The sequence below is a fragment of the Ursus arctos genome, unplaced genomic scaffold (assembly GCF_023065955.2).
Source record: "Ursus arctos isolate Adak ecotype North America unplaced genomic scaffold, UrsArc2.0 scaffold_2, whole genome shotgun sequence".
Lineage (NCBI taxonomy): Eukaryota > Metazoa > Chordata > Mammalia > Carnivora > Ursidae > Ursus > Ursus arctos.
In genome coordinates, this window is record NW_026622874.1 from 57,201,298 (window position 1) to 57,223,094 (window position 21,797).

A 21,797-nucleotide genomic window follows, 5' to 3' on the forward strand; every position below is an offset into this window, starting at 1 on the left:
GAAGACATCCAGGAAGCCAGCCAAAGTTGTTCCAGGTTTCCCAAATCCTAGAACCATGAAATTCCACGTGGCCTCTTGGAGAAGGAACTGGATCTGGGCTTCATGTTCTTTTTTTTTTTTTTTTTAAAGATTTTATTTATTTATTTGACAGAGATAGAGACAGCCAGCGAGAGAGGGAACACAAGCAGAGGGAGTGGGAGAGGAAGAAGCAGGCTCATAGCGTAGGAGCCTAATGTGGGGCTCGATCCCATAACGCTGGGATCACGCCCTGAGCCGAAGGCAGACGCTTAACCGCTGTGCCACCCAGGCGCCCCTGGGCTTCATGTTCTTATTTGCACACAGCGCTTAGTTTCTCTGCACCTCAGGATCGGCCTCCATAGATCAATGATGGCTATCGATTAATCGAGCGTGTATGAAGTGCTAAGACAGCATTCTAAGCACTGGATATACACTGTACATACTTGGTCCATCTCCAAGATACTCCACGAACTAGGGCCAATCATCATTGCAATTTCAGACACAAGGGGCTGAGATTTAGCAAGACTAAGCAATTTCTCAAGGTGGTGAGTCTCAGAGGCAAGGCTTGAACCCAGGTGGCCTGCCTCCAAAATCCACACTCTCCTCAGCTGTGTTCTGTTGTTTCTGTGAAAGAATTTCTCCGCTCCCTTTCCACAACCAACACATGCCAATGATCCTGTGAGCATTTATTCCATTAAGTATCGAGAGCAACCACCTTCAGAGCCATGAATTCTGAAGGAGGACCCTTGATTCTTGAAGATATTCTTCTCGAAGGGCTCTGTCCTCCTTTCCTAACATGCTTGCTTATTTTCTAGGTCCCCTAGAGAACTGTCACAATAGGATTTCAATGCATTTCACTTCCGTGTTACTTTTACTCTTTCTAAGCCCCATGTTCTCCTCTCTCAGATTTCTCTTTGTTTGGCTGGAGTATACTTTCAAATGATCATTATAAAAAGGTTGCAGTGGATGTCAAATTTCTGACCTTTAGCATATAGTCTGATACACATTGCTTTATAGATAACCACCTTTATTTTTTCTAGATGTTTAGGTTTTTATGTATCTTTGGCATTTCTAAGCTCTTACTGGGATATATTTGAGTGGTGGGCCTAATCTGTGTTTTTTGTAAGCTCCAGGCATTTATCCTCCTTTCTTTGTTTTATCATTGTCTCTGTTTTCACCTGCTCGAATACTCATTAGACAGGTGGCCCACTTACTGGGTTGATCCTCTAAGTCTCTTAACTTTTTGTCTGAAATTTTCCATCTCTTCGTCTTTACGGTCTATACGGTCTGGAGGTGTTTTTCCATTTGCCTTCCAGTTGCTCTATCAACCTTTTCTCTTTAGCCACTGTGTCTGTCATTTCCAATCTCTTGCTCTCTGAATGTTTTATTTCTATAGCAACTCTTTTTGTTTTATGAATGTACTATCTCCCTGAATCTTTCTGAGCACGGAAATTAGAATCATTTAAAAGCTCTCTTCTGTTTTGTTTTCTCAGGGGTGAGTGTTTTATTTGTTCATCTAGATTCTTCTCTGATGCTGATTTTTCTCAAATACCTACTAGTCCTTGGAATGCCACTTCTGTTTTTTTGAAAGAAGGAGAAAGTTTCTTAATCTCTGAAGCTAGCGTGAGTTTCCTTTGTGGATGTAGAGGCCTGTTTGTTTACCAGGTCTCTTTCCTCAGTGGAAGATGATTAAGGTCATAGACAAAATGTCTACACTCATGCTAGTTAAAGTCTTAGAGACGCAAACATCATATATATTATGGGATCGATAAATGTAAAATTTTGATAAGATTTGGCGAGAAATAGCAGGGCTTATGAAGGAGCGTAGTGAGGAGATCTCCAATTTAGATTGGAGTTTTAGGAAGGGCTTTGCTGAGGAGGTGGCATTTATACTGGGCCCTGGAAAATGGGTTGGAGTTGTATGCTAGCGTTGGTGTAAGAGCCTTCCAAAAAGCAAGGTTAACATGTTTAAAGGCCCTGGGGCAGGAAAGGGTGTGGCATGTTGTCGGCACTGAAAGGACAACTGGGCATCTATGACGCATTGATGGAGGGCAAGAGTATACGAGTTTAGGGTAAAGAAGTAGCCAGGGGCCAGGTCATGGGGATTGTAAAGATCAAGTTATGGTAAAGGAGGTTACTTTTCAGTTCAACTATAAATCATTAAAGGATTTCAAGCATAGGACTAATATGAGCAAGTCCACATTTTTTTTAAAAATTGGCTATTGTGTGGTTAATGGAATGGAGAGGGTAACAGTGGAAGTGGGGGGAAAAGGAGGTTTTTGTAGTAATCCAGGCAGAAGAAGATGGAGACCAAGCTGGGTACATTAACGATGAAGAGAAGAACTGACAAAATTGGTGGATGGTGGATGAAATAAAAGGAGCGAGGGGGAAAGTGGTTTCATGGATGACCTATATTTCTGGCTGGAGCAACATGGTGGCTAGAGATGTCATCTGGGGGTGGAAGACCCTGGATGAAAAGCAGATTTAGAGGGGATCCTGAGTTTAGTTAGGTTATGGCAGGTGTGAGATGGTTCAGAGACATCCAAGTATAGATGTCTAGAGGGCCTGTGAATACTTGGATCTGGAGAGGATTGTGCCAAGGAGGCCAAAGGATCATGCTTCAAGAAGGGAAGAGAGCAGTCAGTAGTGTTGAATGCTGTCCCATTGTCAAATAAACAGTAGCTAAAACGTAATAATTCAAATCTGAAGCAAAGAGGTTTTTGATGGCCTTGGAAAGAGTGGTCTTATTAGACTGGTGGCCATGGAGGCCAGACTGTGTGGACTGAGAAGCAAGTGGAAGGTGGGTGGGGGTGGGGATGTGGCAGGTGCTCAGACAACACTTTCAGGAAGGGGAGGAGAGAGCAGCAGCTAAAGGGAAGTGTAGCATAATACGATTTCCACATCAAAATTATTCACTAGATTATGAACTTGAGAAGGGCAGGAGACATTTCCTATACTTCATTCTGTCCCCTAGGCCAGCACAGTGTCTGGAATATGGGAGATGATCAAACCACGTTTACAGAATCTCCTGGAATATACAAAGCCTTGGAAAGAGAACTGTTCTAATGTTCCATGGCAGGTAGAGCTGGCTCAACACCTGGCCTGCAGTGCTGTTGCTGAGTTCCATCACAGGTCCAGATAATCACAGACTGTCTGGCAACAGTTGTGACTTGTGTGACTTGCCATTGTCAGCCTGACCTCTTGGGGTTAAGCCACTGAAGGTTCTACTTGAGAAGGAGCAAAAGCTCCAGTGGGCCTGCTGGTAAACCCCAGGCGCTGGTTGGAGAATTGAACAGTCCTCTTGAGGTCAAAACAGATGTTCTCTTACAATTAGTGAGTACCTACTAGAAACCCTGTGTTTTCACATGTTTTCTCATCTTTTCACAAATTTCTCATATTCCCAACTGTCATTCACATTTCACAAATGAGAGCATGAACGCACAGAGAAGGTAAGTGTATTTCCTAATGTGCTATACATAGAGTCAGGATTTGAACCCAGGTCTTCTGATTTCACAGGACACACACATTACTCCAGAAAGGCATATGGAGAATCAGCAGGATAGAAGAGGAGCAAGATGGGCTCTCACGGTCTAAGAATCTTGATAGCTCATTTTTTCAGTGACTTTCGAGGGACGTGAAAAGCAGATGGTAATTAAATGATCATGGGTGGGAGGACGTGGAGGAGAGGGGAGGGGAAGGATAGCTGAAGAGATTGATTCATTAATGGGATGAGATTCAGGTGGGTGGGCCCCTGAGCGACTGCGCCAAGGGGATGCTCGTAAAACCTTTGTTTTTGGCTCTAACCTATGGCTTTTTCAGGGAGGTGAGGATTCCAGGCTTTTTTGTTTGCTTGATTTGCTGTTCCTCAACTCTGTGCCTTATGAAATAAAATGTATGAAGGGAAGGGGCTGTGATGGCTGATGCACCAACGGCAGAAAACAAAGACGTTCAGAGGAATAGAGAATATTTTGTTTAAAAAATATTTTCATTATTTTTCTCAATGTAAACATAATTGGTAATAGGAAAAGGTAATAGGGAACTCATAAAATATTGAGAGTTTTGCAGAAGAAAATTCCATGACCTAGAGTCAATCGCTGTTTGAATTTTGCCGTATTCTGGTCTAAAGAATATTTTTGAAAAAATCCAAAGCTCCTTTGAATTCACATAAAATATTTAAAGGAATAAGAGACAGTCCCTCCTTTTTCCTGCAGGCAATCATGTTGATCTTACATGAACAGAGGAAGAGAAGAGTCTAGTTTTCCTTAAAAATCCCCAGAAAAGGAATATTCTTAGCCATTCATGCTATGACATTCCAGTGGACCCCACATCCTGGTAGCAGGGAAATCTCTCCGTTCCAAATATAAATCCTCCTCTTCGTTCGACCCACCTCTTCTAGTCCTGGCAATGGTAGAAACATCTATGAAGTCAATAAACACAAAAACAGCCACTCAATTTGCCCTGGAGGCAACTACTATTTTATAGAAGGAGACCAAGCCAAACGATGAGCTAAAGCCCAGAAGGAAACAGGCACTCTTCACCATGATGATTGTCTCAGGACCTCACTTATAACTGATGAACTAGCAGGAGGGAAGAAAAAGGAAACAAGGGTTACGGAGGAGACACTTAGGGACCACTGGAAGCGGAAGCTCTTCTAATAACAGAACCATAAAAATGTCTGTGAACAGATGTTCTTGTCTTTAAAAAAAAGCCAAAGATCTCACAGCTGGCTGGGGTCAGCTGGGCCCAGAACCCAAGATAGTAAGACTCCCTGGCAGAAGGTAATGTGGATGAAGCACCCGATCCAGCATCTGGGGCACGCAAGGACTCATCAGGCATGAGTCCCCTTCTTTGCTCCATCTAATGAGTTTTTCCTTGCCCTGGCAGCCTCCTGGGCTGTGCGGCGTGTCCTCGGATGGACAGACGATATTTTAAGAGAGTCATGAAGTTTGATGGTATGGAAATCAGCATTGGCATTGACCTTCCAGTCACGGCATACAGACCCTGGTTCTCCACATCGGTAGGACTCCTGGAGAACATCGTCAAGCCAGAGGCCACGCCAAACCGAGTTGCGAAAGTACTCCCTGAAGTCGTTCATCAGTGAGTGCAAATAAAACCCGTGTTTCTAGTTTTTTGGTAGATTCACAAGCTGCTTTTACCCACATTTTTGCACCTGCTTTTATCTTTAAAAAAACACCGGGGGCTACCAGGTGAAGTACCCAGGGGGATCCTCAATTGCAGTAGCAGCAGAAAATCTGGAGGTGCTCAAGATACAAGCCAGCTAGCAGGGCGCAGACGGGAGAGGCTACCCGGAGCGGCCAGCACCCCCAATACTGTTTGTTCGTTCCCTTCGGCTACCCGGAGCGGCCAGCACCCCCAATACTGTTTGTTCGTTCCCTTCGGTGCTTACTCTGCATCTATCCGTGTTTGCATTTCCTCCACCCCCATCCCGTGTGCATCCCCACCCCCCTTTTCCCATCTGCAGGCTCCCTATTCTTATCAAAAGCTGCTCTTCTCCAGATCATGTAATGCCCGTTACCATGGCACCCGGTGCTTCACGTTATTAAGACAATCTCTTTATTAGTAAGCCCGCTCCTCCCAGGATGCCAGGCGCCTCGGAGCCCATTTGACAAGATGATGAACCTGTGTCTTGGGAAGCTTAGGGACTGTCAGGGGTCAGGACAGACAGGCTCAGGGAGCGTGGACCTCACGCCCCACTCGTGGATCGTGCCTCACTGCTTAGAGGGTGACTGGGACTCACAGCCCTGTCTCCTTTCGTTGTCTTTTCTTTTCATCACGCACTCGTAATAATTATACACGTTATTACACTTCACGTTTTACAAAAGGCTTTCAAATACGTCCCTGCTTTCAATCCTCACCGTGTCCCTGTGAACTAAGAATTTTGTGCTCATTTTAAAGGCTGAAGAAACTGGAAGCTGACGTTCAGGGAATCTGACCTTTCAAGGTCATACAGACACTCAGTACCAATGGCAGAGCTGGGACTCAAACCAGCCCCTCTGCGGTCTCTACAGCCACCCTTCTTATTATCGACAGACAGATGGACGGGCGCACAGAGAGACAGACAAAACATTCTATGCCTTTTGGGGGCTCAATAATCATTTGTTGATTTATTGGACTAAATGTGTCTGCTTCTGAATCAATGCGATGTTACTGACTCACCGTCACTGGCTTTGGACTACTTTCCCAGGAGAGGATTAGATTCAACAACTTCTTTTTGTTTGTTTCTTTTCTTTTCTTTTGAGCACCTGCTCGGAACAAGGCACGATGGAAGTGCTGGGGAGTACAAAGAGTGTCCTCTATCCCCTGCATTCTTCGACGGCGAAGGATGGGGAAAACACGCACTGTGCACACAAAGCTATCTTCCAGCACAGAGTGTGATAAAAGCCAGTCCTCCATTCACCAACGAGTCATTGCCTACCAGCCGTGTCCCAGGATTCATTGATGAATAAAGGAGAAATGGGCCTTGCTCTCATGGAACTTTCTGCCTGTGGAAGGAGACAGGTGTTAAAGAGTTATACAACTGTGTAATTGTACTTGGGGCGTGTGCTGGCAAGGGAGAGTGGATGTACAACCAGACATAGAAGCAAAGGTCCCGACCTTTGCTGGGGGGCGGGGATGGGGGACGTGGCACGGAAAGCTTCCTAAGGAAAAGACTTCGATCCACAGAGGTGGGGTGATGTGTCTCACTGACCCCCCCCCAGTCCCCAAGGAAACTGAGGTCCCTGCCTCATCACAATTAGGCCAAGCCTTCAGTGGACATTGAGAAAAGAGCATGAATTTCAAAGGGCATGAAGGATGGGTTATAGTAGCAGCAAGTTCAATGATATTAGTCTGTGGATATGCTTCACGTTGAGAAATCCCAAAGGTCACAAGGCTAAGCTAGTTGTGGATCACAACAGGGAGGTACTCAATGCTGGGAGGCGGGGGTGGGAGTTTCAAGAGCAGGGAGAGACAAGGAGATACAGACAGCCACACAGAGAAGAGGGAGAGGGGGAGACGAGAGAGAGAGAGAGAGAGAGAGAGAGAGAGAGAGAGAGAGAGAAACCTACCTGGGAGGATCAGGAAGAGGTGACATGTAGGTGCCCAGAGAAGGACCAGCTGGGATTCAGCTAATGGGGATGAATAGTGGGGCAGACGATGTTCTGGAAGGATAAAGCAGCTTGAGTGAAAGCAGAGAACAAAGGAGAAGGAGTGTGCTAGGTGTGTTTGGGGAAGAGCACGCCGTGCACTTTTCTGGACTAGCGTGTGCTCAGCCAAGGAGAGGGGTGAAGGTTTGGAGAAGTGGAAGGGGACCCAGTGTAGATAACCTCTGTGGGCAGAGGGGGGGCCATGAAGAGTGTCTGCTCCCATCAGAGCTATGCATTAGGAGGATTAATCTGTCGGGAGTGCACAGGATGGATGCGGAGGGAGGGGCCCTTCCACCTCACTCTCACTGTCCTCCTGGCCTATCAGGGGCAAACTGATCAATAAATGGAAGTTTTAACACAGTCCTCTGCCTACTTTCCAATGGAAAAGGGGTGATGAATTTTTAGCCCTAATCATCGTTGCTTTTTTTCAATTGCCTGGCATGACTGGTCCTTCCCTGAAGGATAGAAAGGGTGTAGCCCTGCCCTGCAAACAGGTGGGGAAGTAATGGATGTTCAGGAACTATGGAGAGGATTAACCAACTTTTCTCCCTTCCTGCTTTAGTTTTTGGTGGCCTGAAGTCACTTGGGAGCTGTTTTCATCTGCCAGGATGTCAAGGGGAAGTCCTCTCTGCTGCCCCTGCCTTCTCCACCTTTGACTTCAGAGCCCTCCCAGTCTTGGCTGGCTGCAGCCCACGAAGGATCTGGACCAGCCGCATCTGTGCAGGACCGAGGTGGGAGGGGGCGGCATCAGTCTCAGACATAGGCTTTGATGAGGAGGCACAAAGGCTCCAGTCCTTAAATATCTGTGCCCAGCCTGCTGATGTGTCTGAAATTCCCCCTTAAGAGTCAGTGATGTTTGGGCAATTCCAGAAATAACGCTTCACACTAACAGCTGCCCAAGGTGACGTCACAGGCAGCCAGAAAAGCCTTCCTCTCCCCGTGGCCTTTGCACCCGGGAACCGCTTCTAGATCCGCCCCTCCCCCGCCGTCCTCCAGCTCCTGTAGCCCCGGCTCGGCTCTAACTGGGCATCCTCTGGGGCTCCTTTTGCCAGACCGTTCCTCTTCAGCCAGCCCTCTGTATCCCGAATGCTTCGAACTATTTCTCGTCTCTTGGGCCTACTTTCTCCCGGCTAAGTCTTCCCAAAACTTGTAGCTGCAGGCAGACACCACCTCACTCCTCCCTCACTCCTCCCTCACCCCCGACCTCAGCCCATTTTTCCAGAACCTTCATCTGACCAGAGCCTCAGCCTCCTGCTTGCCAGGGACAGAGGTTTGGACAGTTCAAGGATTGCACCTTCAAGGTGAAGGGTGGTAGAGAGAACACGTTATTTAGAGTCGAAAGAATTTCCCGAGCTTGACTCCACTACTTGTAATAACCATGACTTTAGGAGCTCAGGCTGTGAAAAGACATTAACGTTGGCTTTACAGAGTAACCAGGAGGCGCCAATGAGTAATCTCTAACACGCAACGTGGCCTGCATTCCCGGTTAAGGTTTGGCTTTCTCTAGATACCATTCCGTAAAGCTGTGATTCTTAAATTCTGCTGCCTATGGGAATCACCTGTGGGGCTTGTTAAAGACCCCCCACGCCCAGGCCCTCTCTAGCCCCAAAGATTCTAATTCAGAGGGTCCAGGCAGAGCCCAGAAGTCTCTGGGTTTGACAGGCCTCCCAGATGAGTCTCGTGCAGGTGGTCTATGGACCCTTTGAGCAACCCTACTGCAGGGGCAAATGTCTCAGGTCCCGACTTCCTCCGCTCATTCTCTTTGGTGTCCCATGGTTGGTACCAGCTAAATTGGGCTGAGCATCTCTTCCGAGGCTCCTCTAATACACCGAGTACCGAGATTTCTCAAACTCGCTCTGATGTTGCTAAACATCGACTTTAAGAGCTTCCACGTGCCACACCCCTGCCCTGATCAACTATCCCCCTGCCTTTACCTACTTCTGTTCGTGTTTGCTATTCGGCACTCACCTGAATGCTGGTGGTTAATGCAGCTCTCGCTCCATGCCTTCTGGAACAATGCTTTCTGGCCTTTCGGGATTAGCTGCCTGGAAATAGAGTTAGTTATACAGTGTTCAGCTTTTGGCAGTAAGAGAACTATGTCTTGGCTGAACACTAACTCAAAGGCCTTCCCCGTTACAGAGAAAATCATTACAGCAAGATAAATTCTCATGTCCTAACATCCAACATCCTTTCGGACTGCAGCCCCCTTGGATTGACTTTTAATAATATTTCATACCTGCTTATAAATAAGCTATAAAAGCATGCTGTAGACGATCGGGTATTATGCACAGGGGGAAATTTCATTACCATTGCTTATGTAATTGCAAGACCTCCCTCTGATGTGGATGCCTGAGAACAGAACAAGGTCAGTTTTGCCTACGTCCTCCTTTGTGGCATCTACACGCTCAGTGGCTCTTCCGACGGGACAAAATAGCGGTTTGGTTGCCATACAGAGCCCATGGCCAGGCGCTTATACATGGAAACCCCATCAAATATAACAGACACTTGCCCTTATGTAAATTTAGCTCTACAAGTGGTGGGGCCTTTGCGCTGTGCTGAGGGTAATGGTGAGGCTCCTGACGTCCCTGTCAGCCCCACCCTGCTCAGCTGCCAGCAATGATAATCTGCCTCCTGCAGTCACTGGAGGGTATATTTAGAGCCTCTTCCCCAAGAGTGAGCTGGATCTGAAAATAGATCGCTTGGCCTGTGTGCGATTGGGTTGCAGCCTCGAAATCTACACCTGAATATATGTAGCCAGTCGCCAGCCCGGTGCACGTCTGTTCAACCGAATATAAGCGCCAGCGGCCTGGTCTTGGGGGCTGGGCTCTACTCCAGGATTTCTTCTTCCCTCTCGGGATGTGAGCAGGCCTTCCTGAGGTCTGGTGCTGACATTCACCTCTTTGGCTGTGACTCCTTGGATCTGGACCCAGCCTGGATTAGAGTGTCCCATATTTGAACTGCTGGCCTCTCTCTAGAAGGGACCAGATGTTTCCCTCTGGTCGCAGCTCAGTGTGATCACAGTTGTTCTGTATCCCGAGAGCCCCCATGTGCTTTGCAGCTGTGGTCGAGTTGTTTATGACCGGGAGGGTTTTATGACCATCGCTTGACTGGGAACCAAGAAATGGAGGCATCTCTGTAACTGTTCTTTCCACCTTGAAAACGTTATAGCAACGTTATTTAGTTTGGAGTTAAGGGCGGTTGAAAGTTACCCTTCAACTTGTAGCTTATAGCGCCATGAGAGCAGGGGTAGAGTCCGTCTGGTTGATAGCTGTCATCTTTGCGTCCATGCAATAAGCATTTATTAAGCACTCACTGTGTACAAAGCAAAATGCTAGATTCTTTGATATTATAAAGATGAATAAGAAGTTGTCCCTGTATTCAAGAAGACGGTCCTAGTGTAACAAGTAATTATGATACGAAGGGAAATTAAACTGGTGCCGTAATAAATATTGAAGCAAGTGTTTTGGAGAACAGTGGGAGTACTAACCCTATGTAAGGGAAGACTGACGGAGGAGACAGCCTTTAGGGAGTGCCTTTAATGAACAAGATTCTGATGGGAGACGGGCTGCGATGTGACTGTGTCACACACAGTCCCAGCACACCTCAAGTCAGTATACACTAAGTCCACACAGCAGATGGCCTCAGCCACCATGCCTCCTGCTAAGCAAGAGTTTCTTGGGTTCATAAGTTCCAACCTCATGTCCTAGCAAATGGGCAAAGTGGATCTTCCTGGATCCTTGGAATTATCCCTGAAAGTGATTACTCATTTTTTGCTGATGGCTCCTTCTTAGCTTCCTGTTAAAGGAAGCTTCTCTTTCTTTAAATCAGTAGTTCCCAAACTCATCTAGCTGTGCCATAATCACTCGGGGTTCTTTCCGCAGTTCCCAAACCCAGAACACAACCCCAAACCAATTACATAATCTCTAGAGGTGGATAAAGGCTTCTGCAAAATTTTTAAGCTTCCCAGCTAATTGTAATGCCAAGTTTGGGAACCACTCCCTTAGGGGAAGTTTGACATGGCTTGTTTCACTAGCGACTGGAGCCATTGGCTACGATAAATATAGGACTGGTTCCTAAGCCATGGATGACACTTTGCAGATGAAGCATGTGTCTTTGAACACCTTTTAGGCCTTATGGAAATGGCCCAGTTTTTGGTGACAGCTGAGACAGTGTCCACTTAAAGCTAATCAGTGCTCTTTCTGAGTCAGGCACCTCATATCTGTCCTCAGAGGCTCTCAGTCACCAAGACGGACTCATGCCAGTATCAAGCCTGTCCACACGGGAGTGTATGGTTCCATGAGAAGGAGCCCATGAAAATAAAATTTGGGTTGTAAAAACTGTTGGAGCCTAGGAACACTCACCTCCTCGTGTCTAGTTCCCTGGGGCTGACCTCAGGAGCAGTTAACATAGTCAACAAAAGTTCGTTCATTCATTCATCGTGCATTATTGGATTTCTATTATGTGTTAGACACCATCATAAAGGCTGTTGGGGCCAAAAAAATGACTCAGACCCAGTTTCTAGTTACTTAGGGTTTCCTGCCTAGTTAGAGGGCTTTTCAGATGCGTTCGAGATAATCATACAAGAAGGAAGGTGATGAGTGACACAGGAATGGTCCCAACCACAGGCTGTGGGAATCCAGGAGAGAGTGGTTCCAACAGAGGGCCATCGAAAAGCACCCATGAGAACGGCCTTGGGGAATGGCGGTATTTGGACAGAGAACAGAAAGAGGGGAAGGCTCTTGTGAGCGGAGGGGCAGAAGGAACACACACACAAAGACGGATTAGTGGGGTGGCAGCCCTGGAAAACAGTGAGTTATCTGAATCTGACCAGCCTGTGAAGGGGAGACAAAGCCAGGAAGGGAGGGTTCCAGCAGTACACAGCTGACACGGCACGTCGAACACAGAATCAGGGGCGAGACAGTGCACCCGTGGAACTCTTGGAAGCCAGGTCATCTGAAGGGGAGACCCGAACATTGTACTCTCCAGCTTCTCGAATACACTGAGCTCATTCTCTCCTTGGGGCTGTTAGACTGACTGTTCCATCTGCCTGGTCCATCCTCCCCTCTCCTCTTCCTTTTCCCCCAACTGAATCTTCTTCTTTCTTTAAATCTGAGTATTACTGTCATTTCCTCAAAGAAGTCTCCCTGACCTTTCAATTTAAATTAGATTTCCCTGCTATAGTCTCTCATCTCATCCAATTATTTTCCTTCATAGCACTTATCATGGCTTCTAATGATATATTTATGTCTGTGACTATTTGTTCTCCAGCTCTTCCATCAGACTACATAAGCTCCATGAGGTCAGGGACTTGATCTTATTGTCTCTTAGTGCATCCCCAGTGACTGACAGGCCAAAAGCTCTCAGTAAGTGTTGGCTGAGTGATAAGCGAATGAATGCGTGACAGCGAAGAGAAAAAAAGCAATATGTAAGAATCTCCCGCCGCATAACACGCATAATAGAAAGACATCATGAATAAGAGAAGGGTCAAGGTCTGGTGAAGGATTGTTGACTGGGAGCCGGAGTTGGGGGCCTGGTTTTATATCCATTTCTGTCACTTCCAAGTTGTGAGACCACATCTGAAATCTGACTGGTTGGAGTGGCTCTCTTTCCTTCTCTGACTTCACAACCTTGGACTCAAATTCTTCATTTATAAAATAGGGTAATATGGTATGGTCTAATTCTAATATTTGGGAAAACACATCGGAACTTTATATACTATTAGGCAGGTGAAGTACTACACAAATATAAAAATATGAATCGATGTCATCAGTGTAGAGGTATTTGCCTCTACATTTTATACCTAATAAATGACTTCGGTTTTTTATTCGTGTTTACTGCAAAATATTATCTTCAATTGCCGTTGTTCAAAAGCGTGTGTGTGTGCGCACGCACACACACACACACACACAAACAGACCAGTGGTAAAGCTATATCCTTTTATTACCAGGGTGAACATAAGATATGCCGAGTCTGTGTCAAACATACTAGTGAAAACAGATGCCCTTTTCATTTACTCAAAGGCACTAATGGCTTTAATAAAAGCAGAACATATCACTTAAGAGGAATAGATAATTAGCCTTGACAAGAAGTGAGCTCAGAATTCTTATGAATGAATTAGCTAATTCCCACTATGGACACGAGCACTTGGTTTTTCATTTGACGTCCTAATGAGAATCCAGTAACAGCTGGAAGCAGTGGAGTGACTGAAGTCAGTGGGGTTGTCAGGCCAATGTCGTTGTATCAATAATGGTCTTAGACAAGACACCGTGGTACCAGCCAAAAATGTGGATCAGAGAGAAAAGCCACGTTTGTATTTCTTGTACCTACGACAAAGTTTATGGCTTGTTATGGGATGTTAAATCATATGGAAGGTATCACAAGGAAAGAACGCTAAGATATTTTGGTATAAGCATATCAAGCATTTTTTTAATGCAAAAATATGTATTGAGCACCTACTGTGTTCTAGCATTTACGTAGGAAAACAATTTATGTGGGGAAGCAGGTCGGGGAAGGTAAATGAACATGAACAATGAACCATAAGTTGGGGTGAACGTACTATGTTCCCACAGTGAGCAAAATGGCCAGACCAGAAGGGACCACTGGAGAAAGGGAAGAAAACAAACAGACAAACAAGGAGATATCACTGCCTTGTATTTGTATAGAACTTTGGTGTGTAAAACAAACAAAACCCCAAAACCAAACCAAAACACATGCGCTCCTCTCATCCCATTTGATTATGAAAAAAAAACAAAACCCAGAAACCTTAGTGAGGTGAGTGGTGTGAGTGTCCCCTCCCCCCCAGAGTAAATGAGCTTACTCAAGGTCACACGGCTGGAGAGCAGTGGGGCTGGAGGCACAGGGCCTTATGATTTCTATCCCAGAGCATTTTCCTCCCGATAGAGCTTAAAACGTAGGTTGAGACAAGACGGTGGGGCCTTTCCATGCCAGGCTAAGGCTTTTGGTCTTTACTCGGTGAGCAAACGTGGTCAAGGTACAGCTAAATTAAAGAAAGGGGGAGAGAGTAGAGTCTACCACAAAGTGCTGACAGATCATCTTGACATTGACCTTGAATAAGGCTCTAAGGAGAGCTTTTTAAGGATGGTTTTTGAGTACGTGGAAGAACCCTGGCCAGCACCGGTTCACCAAAAAGCCAGTTGTGCTGGAATAACTCATTTCTTTCTCGGATAGGTGTACCAAATGGTCGTTTATGCTTCTAGATACTTGCTTCAGACACTTCTGTGGAGGAAATGGGCAGTTATGGAATTGGGGGGTGGATCCATTTGCATTTAATTTTTAAGCTGCAGGGGATTTGGGAACTCATTTAGCCCTGTCCCACCATTTTACCAATGAGTAAAAAGAAACAAGGGGTGAAGGGACTCGCTCCAGTCACATCACCGTCATCATCAAAAGAGCTTGTACAGATTGAGCATTAGTATCTGGGATCTTTCAAGTGATTAACAAGTGCAGACTCGATCCTCATCACAAGCCTGCGTGGTCACGGAGGCCCAGGGAGAGTCAGTACCTTGCCGATATCGTGAGGCTGTAAGCAGTGGAACTGGGATTTGTACCCAGCAAGGCTGGCTTCTGACTTGCTTTCTCTGCAGACACGGACTCTTCCGGCCACACAAGGAATGTTGTATGAGTCACGTGTCCATGGTCTTCGTAAACCGATGGTACGCTGGTCTGCTGTAAGCCGTCCTTGCTATGTCTTTTTCAGTATTTTTGTCCCTAAGTTAGCTAAAATATGGGGAGCAGTGCGTCAGATCTTCGGAAGTCAAGAATTTGGGGAGAGGAATAACATACACTGGATGAAAGAAGCAGGAACCCCAGAAGATCTGGCGTGATGCGTGAACCCAAACGTTGCATTTCAGAGGCCTATAGGGTGATATTGCACGCTGTCCCCAAAGCCAATCGCCCAAGAAGAGGATGAAAAACGCGTATAATAGAGAATACAGCTGGGTGGGTGGGTCATTTGTCAAGTTAGTTTTACGCGAATCCACACGTGGGGCTGCCCAGGAGCCCACGCAGGGAGGCAAACAGTCCCCCTGTATTCTGCACGGCCCGCATCTGTGCCAGTTCTCAACCAAGCCTCTGAGGCCAGCCCCCCCGCCAAGGAAGTCTCGGCCATGCCACGCGTCCCCAGTGACAGCCTGCATCTTTCCTCCTCCTTCCTGGTCATCACCTTTGGCTCTGATCCCCATCTGGCCTCCTCCTCCCTCATCGTCTGGACTCTGTTCCTGTCCCTGGGCCTTTATTCTTAGTTTTTGTTCTGGGTTCTCTTAGCACTTGAGTCTTGAGTCTCCGTCCGTGTGCCATCCCGCATCAAGGGCAACCTCTCATCCTGTCTCAGCCTCTCAGGGCTCAGTCCATGACCCTGGTGCGTATGCTGACAGCACCTCCTCGCCCTGCCAACCCAAACACCAGGGGGAGGAGATCCGCATCATAGCTGAAGTACTGTATTCAGGTCCGGCCAACCCCCTTCCCCTCCCTGAGGGTCTCCAGAAATTGAAGTATATTCCTAGAAAAAGAATAGGTTGTATATAAACTCGAATGCTTGGTGATACATGGGATGGCTGAATGAGGCAAGAATGCCTGGAGAAGTAGATTATGGGCATGGGGTATTTATCTGTGAATTTGCAGAAGATCCCCACAAGCTCCTCTTGTGTGGCCACAGGGAGTACCCTAGAGCCTGTTGGCAGAAGCTACAGAGAAGAGGTAGATGTCAGTTTAATTAAAAACTTTCTTATGGTAAGAGCTACCCGGAAATGGAATGGGATAGTAGTGAGCCTCCCATTATTGGAGGTGTCCAAGTATAGGCCCAGCAGTGGCTTGTCAGGAAAGCTGTATGACAGATCCCGACATCAAAGGGATACGTAGACTTTGATTTGTGGCTGGGTTCCACCCAACAGAGTCTCTGGTTCAGCGAAGACTCAGTGGTGCCTTTTGAACAGCGGCTGGACCACAGCGGTCTCCAGGGTGAATGCTTCCCTCCGGTGAATGGCCACCACCACCTGGAGCCAACGCGGCCTCCCTGCTCACACGTTTTCCCTGTGAATGAGCTCTGGCTCCCACCTGCACCTGTCAGGCTTCTGTTAGAGGGCAGACAAGCACTTCTGGTCAGCAGAGCAGGGGAGGCCCACCCTGCACCCAAGGGAAGCTTTAGCTTAGTTTTCCATGGCTGGGGATGGAATCTCACACTTCTCCAAACCTGCGCTTACGAAGGGGCTCTCTTCTCTCCTGGCCCTCACCCCTGCCCCCTGCCACAGATCAAACACCAAGTGCATTAGACGGACGGGAGCCCAAGTGCGAAAATGCATTTTACTAAAACCCCACGGGCGTCTGTGGGTGCACGTCAAGGAGGAGGCCCCTCCGGAGTCTCAGGGCCCCTGCCACCTCCCCCCCTCCTCCGCCCTCGGCTCCTGACCTACGGGGGTGGGGGGGGAGGCGGCCACGCAGAGATCTGGGCTCGCCGACGCTGGGCCCGTGGCCGGCAGCGCCCCGGGGAGGCGCGGAGCCGGCGGAGCGCACGCGGCGGCCCAGCCCCGAGTGAATCAAAGCAGCAACAGGAGCCCGTGCGCGGCGGGGCGCGGCGGCGGCGGCGCTGTGCGTGGTTACTGACAGGCACCAGCTGCCGCGCCGCCCGGACGCGCTATGTGGCCGCTCCGAGCGAGGGGCAGATTCCAGACTAATCCCGGAGGGCTGGCCCAGCCGGAGCTGCCCGGGCTGCGAGGAAGCGATGACCACTCCTGTTAGCCCAAGTTGAAGGCAGCCCGGCTGCGCTCGGGAGCCCGGGAGGCCGTGCTCTCCGGAAGACGCGCGCGAGAGGAACATGAACTGAAGAGTAAACATGTATGGGAATTATTCTCACTTCATGAAGTTTCCCACAGGCTTTGGCGGTGAGTCCGGCGCTGGGGCTGCCCCGGGGGACCTGTCTGGAGGGGCCAGAGGGGATCGGGAAATGGGGACAGCCGGATGCCCGTGAATTAGGAAGAGGGCATGTATGTTTATATGCACTCGGAGTGTGTTTCTGCGGGAGTGTGTCTGTGCGTGCAGGAGAGAGGGAGGGAGAGGGGATGGTCGGAGGTGAGGATCTGTGCATATCAGCATGAGTGAGCAGAAGAGAGGGCATGCAAATATTCCAAGGAGCGTTCAAACCCACCTGCCTGAGACTGTATCTGAGACCCAGACAGAACAAGAGCATTGTTAGAACCCTGTGTGTTTGTGTGGGTGTGCAAAGTGGAAGAGTCAAAGGGAATCACTAAGACGTACCTATTATCCAACTTGTAATGAGAAAAATGTGATGAAAAAGGTTTTGCCTCTCTATGAAGAGTCCCTGAGATACTCGGTAACAAGGGCATGCTTGTTTTATTTAAAAGCAGATCTCCCTATAATTGGATTTTTAAAAAGAAACGGAGCACTTGAATTTGCCACCGTGTTTTCCTGCCTCTGTTGTCTTCCCTTTTGATTTGCTAATAGCCTCGCGCCCCCTCCCTGCTGATTTCCATCGCCAGGGTCTCCGTCAGCAGTTCTACTCTGAGGGTGGAGGGTCGGATCTGGGGGCGGAAGTCTGCGCTCCGAGAACCCGGGGCTGAAGGTCCAAGTCACCAAGCCAGGGAGGGCAGCCCCGGCTCACTTCCCAGGGGCTGCCTTACGTGCGTCCCGAGGCTCCCTCGATTCAGTGGCAGAAGCAGATCAGCCGTCCAGCTTTGAATAAATGGAACCAACAGCTGACCGACTGGCCGATCACTTGTCAGCTGGTGGCATGTAGCTCGTGTTCTTGGGAGCCAAAGAGGAGCTTTTGCCCTGTGGATGTTGGCAGACAGGACAAAGCGGAAATTCTTGCTAGGTCTTGAGAACTGAAAAGTCCCTGCTCTCCCGACCTCCTGAGTGGACAGATAGGCAATTCATCCGAGGGCTAGTGGGGTACAGCTTGCCCGCTTTGCCGGGCAGAGCCCTCTGTGAGGTGTGGAGGGACATTGCAAGGTGGATGAGGTCCCTGCCCGGGAAGTGTTGAGCCAGGGGGCTTGCTCGTTCATTCAGGGTGCCTGGGGGAGTTTCTGTGAGCCAAGCATGGTGTTAGGTTCTGGGAAGACAGATGTGAATGAGACACGGTCTCTGCCACTTGGACAGAGTCGGCTTATCACACAGACACATTGTAATATTTCGTGCTGTGTGCTCTTTGGGATGTGGGAGGAAGCTGTTTGTTGGGACACAAGAGTTGGGGGGCCACGGATGTGTTCCTGAAAGAGGGGATGTTGAAGTTATTGGGGCCAGTCTCATGATATGACCCAGTAAGAGTGGTGGCCAAAGCTGTGACCGGGACATCTGATCTCGTTTATAGTTGGGTCCTGGGTGTGAAAAGCCTTCTCAGCTCCCATCTTGGTCCCATTCAGAGCCGACACACATTTTCCTTTTCCCTCTGAATTCAGTTGTCTGAGATCTGAGGAAAGTGCTTGTCCTCGAGATTCTTGGGGCCCCCAAGGTCTGGGAGATCATGGCTTCATGAATGCCATGGAGACCCTCTGAGACATTTGGGGAGTGAATAACTGGGTTGAAGGTGGAAGGATCTAGGGAGAGAGCTAAGAGAAAGGCTGGATAAAGAAGGTCTAGCCCCAAATTCAACTGGGGCTGCCTGCTGGATTCTCGGAATATTAGTCTCCTCAGGGACCTCAAAGAGCATCTTAGACCTCTCATTTTATAAGTGGAAACGGAGACCTCAACGAGGTAGGGACCAATCTAAGGTTATGTGGGGTTGAATGGGAGAGACCTTCCAGAAAAGCCCCTGACTCAAACTTACAACAGTACTCCTTCAATCTGATACAGTGAAGGGAGCATGAAAGAGAGAGAGATCTTGCGAGAGAACTGAGTTGGGTTCACGTACTAGCTGTGTGACTTTAGGCAAGGTATTGAACCTCTCTGAACCTCAGTGCCTTCATCTCTAAAATGGAGTTGATAATCCCATCCTCACAGTATTGTTTTGAGAATTAAATGTGTGAACATTTGAAAAAGCAGCTATTTTACTGTTGTCCATGTATTTGGTACTTAATAAAAGTAAGTATTTTCATCCCTTCCATTTTGCTCAAACATTAACAGGCAGATTAATTTAAAATCAAACATCACTGGAGAATAATGAATTAGGAATCTGGGGGAAAAGTGAAATCTACAAGAGCGCACACACTTTGCTGGTTTAGAGTCTCACAATTGTGGGGGTCCCGGTATTTGGTGGGATTAGGTTTCAAATACAAGATGACGCACGAGGGCAGCCATGGTAAATACGATGATGTAACGTGGGCAGCGGGAGGGAAAAGGGCCATCAGGTTGTTTAAATGTCTCCCTCTGATGCGACTTTTCCTTGTTCCCTAGGGAGGAGGACAATTATTTTGTTTAGCTCTGTTGATGTTTTCCATTTTGTTTGCGTGCGCCAGTTAAGAGGCTGCTAAAACACTGAGCCAGAGGACATGCCTCCCCCCCCCCCACTTGCAGGGAGGTCTGTCTGAGAACTTGGAAGTGAGGGAGGACCCCCCCACCCCAGGCACAGAGAACATCTGAGGACTGGAGTGGCTGTCACCTGCAGCCTGGGCACAGAGTGGAACCACATTTATGCGATGATGTGGGGCATGCCCCCCCCGGCCTTTTTATATAGCAGCAAATGGAACCACAGGAGGCTCCTGGGATATGCTGTGAGGACCTCTAGGGACACAAAGTCACCCTTGGGAAATAACCCCTGGGGATGTGTCTGGGGCTGTGCTTCCCAGATGTGAGATCATCGTCCCATCAGTGAACGAGGGACGGGCTAGACTGGCCAAGGGGTGCTCACTACCTGGGTTGCAGGGGTCTCGCAGAGGTGCCCCGTCTCCCAGCTCCCGGCCCCGCTTGTGATGAGCAGAGAACCCTTCTCTCCTTCTCCGCCAAGTCCTGGCTTTGCCAGCTGCTCGGTGAGAGATTTCTTTGCCTGGAGGAGACAGTGGCTGCCTGTAAGAAGATGGCAAGACGAAGCCTGTAACTCCCACATCCAATTGTGCGGTAATCCTCAGGGTGAGGAGAGATCAGGAGAGGGGGCTCGCATTTCAGCTAACCAGGCTCGACCGCACTGACTCGGGGTCCGCTCCCCTGTGAGCACTTGGCACTGTGCGCTCGTGCCAGCCCTCCGAGGGGGCGCCAGGCCGATCCTGCTGCCTTTAGGGACGAGGAAGCTGAGGCACGCGCGGGCAAGGAACGTGCTGAAGGTCTCATGGCTCGAAGGTGGCGCTGGCCGGGATTTGAACCCGGGCAGTCTGGTTCCAGAATCCCCGCTCGGCTGAGCTGCTTCTCAGGACTTCGCGGGCCAGGCGCTTGCTCGGGGAGCAGCACACCCCTGGCTGGGGCGAGGAGCCCTAATCCCACCAGGCGCGGCCCAGGGGTTGCAGACACGTGGCCTGGCCACTGAGGAGTAGAACACGGGAGAGCTCAGCAGTCACTCTGCTAAGGGGCTCTGAAGCCTTAATTGGTGCTTCTCCTGGAGGCCTGACTCGCAAGAGTCCTGCCCGGCTGACCCTGACATTTGTGTGGGACACTCTGCTTTTCACTGAAGAGCAGCCTTCGAGGAGGGGTGGGTTAGAGGTACGTGTGCACACCCGCGTGTGCGTATGTGGGGGGGCAATATGAGGATGTGTGTGGATGTGGGAGCAGGGTGTGTGTGTGTGTGTGTGTGTGTGTGTGTCCGTGTGTGTGTGTATGTGTCAGTGTGCGTGTCTGTGTGTGTGTGTCTGTGTGTGTGTCTCTGTGTGTGTGTCTGTGTGTGTGTCTGTGTGTGCCTCTGTGTGTCTGTGTGTGTCTGTGTATGCCTATGTGTGTGTGTATGAATGTGTGTCTGTGTGTGTGTCTGTGTGTGCCTGTGTGTGTGCCTCTGTGTGTCTGTGTGTGTCTATGACTGTGTGTCTGTGTGTCTGTGTGTGTGTGTCTGTGTGTGCCTCTGTGTGTGTCTGTGTATGCCTGTGTGTGTGCCTCTGTGTGTCTGTGTGTGTCTGTGTATGCCTGTGTGTGTGTGTATGACTGTGTGTGTGTGTGTCTGTGTGTGTCTATGTGTGTCTGTGTATGCCTGTGTGTGTGTGTATGACTGTGTGTCTGTGTGTCTGTGTGTGTGTGTCTGTGTGTGTCTATGTGTGTCTGTGTATGCCTGTGTGTCTGTGTGTGTCTGTGTGTGTCTGTGTATGCCTGTGTGTGTCTGTGTGTGTGTCTGTGTGTCTGTGTGTGTCTGTGTGTGTGTCTGTGTGTCTGTGTGTGTCTGTGTGTGTCTCTGTGTGTCTGTTTGTGTCTGTGTATGCCTGTGTGTCTGTGTGTGTATGTCTGTGTGTGTGTCTGTGTGTGTATGTGTGTGTGTCTGTGTATGCCTGTGTGTCTATGTGTGTCTGTGTGTATCTATGTATGTCTATGTGTGTCTGTGTATGCCTGTGTGTCTATGTGTGTCTGTGTGTGTGTCTGTGTGTGTGTCTGTGTGTGTGTCTGTGTGTGTCTGTGTGTCTGTGTGTTTGTGTACACAGATGCGTGCGCCAGAACATATTTTCCCCTCCGCAAATGTGTGGGTGGCTAATTGGGACCTACCATGGACGTAAGTGGTTAGGGTTTATGTAGGAAGGAGTAACTGTTTATGAGATT

General features: G+C 48.6%; 1 protein-coding gene and 2 long non-coding RNA genes across 5 annotated transcripts in view; 2 read left to right on the forward strand and 1 right to left on the reverse strand.

The window, feature by feature from the left end:
- The window catches only part of LOC123002018 (uncharacterized), a 34,290-nt gene extending 23,680 nt beyond the window's left edge, over nt 1–10,610 (forward strand). Inside the window, exons 2-5 of one of the 2 annotated variants that reach the window (XR_006411479.3) lie at nt 3,535–3,666; nt 4,903–5,115; nt 5,935–6,537; nt 7,726–10,610. This is a non-coding gene — a long non-coding RNA (uncharacterized LOC123002018). The remainder of the gene's footprint in view (nt 1–3,534; nt 3,667–4,902; nt 5,116–5,934; nt 6,538–7,725) is intronic. The other variant, XR_007191392.2, reaches the window with a different exon arrangement.
- On the reverse strand, nt 6,449–9,556 carry LOC130544297 (uncharacterized). The gene is made up of 4 exons (XR_008960472.1): nt 9,471–9,556; nt 9,132–9,208; nt 7,086–7,178; nt 6,449–6,521 (listed from the first exon to the last, which is right to left on the reverse strand). It is a non-coding gene; the product is annotated as an uncharacterized LOC130544297 (long non-coding RNA).
- A 6,096-nt stretch (nt 10,611–16,706) lies between the features above and the next one.
- RXRG (retinoid X receptor gamma) overlaps nt 16,707–21,797 on the forward strand; it is a 44,917-nt gene continuing 39,826 nt past the window's right edge. The window contains exon 1 of one of the 2 annotated variants that reach the window (XM_026517259.4): nt 16,707–17,059. In XM_026517259.4, coding sequence (XP_026373044.1) covers nt 17,011–17,059 — 49 coding nt within the window. In that variant the 5' untranslated portion in view covers nt 16,707–17,010. The remainder of the gene's footprint in view (nt 17,060–21,797) is intronic. The other variant, XM_026517260.4, reaches the window with a different exon arrangement.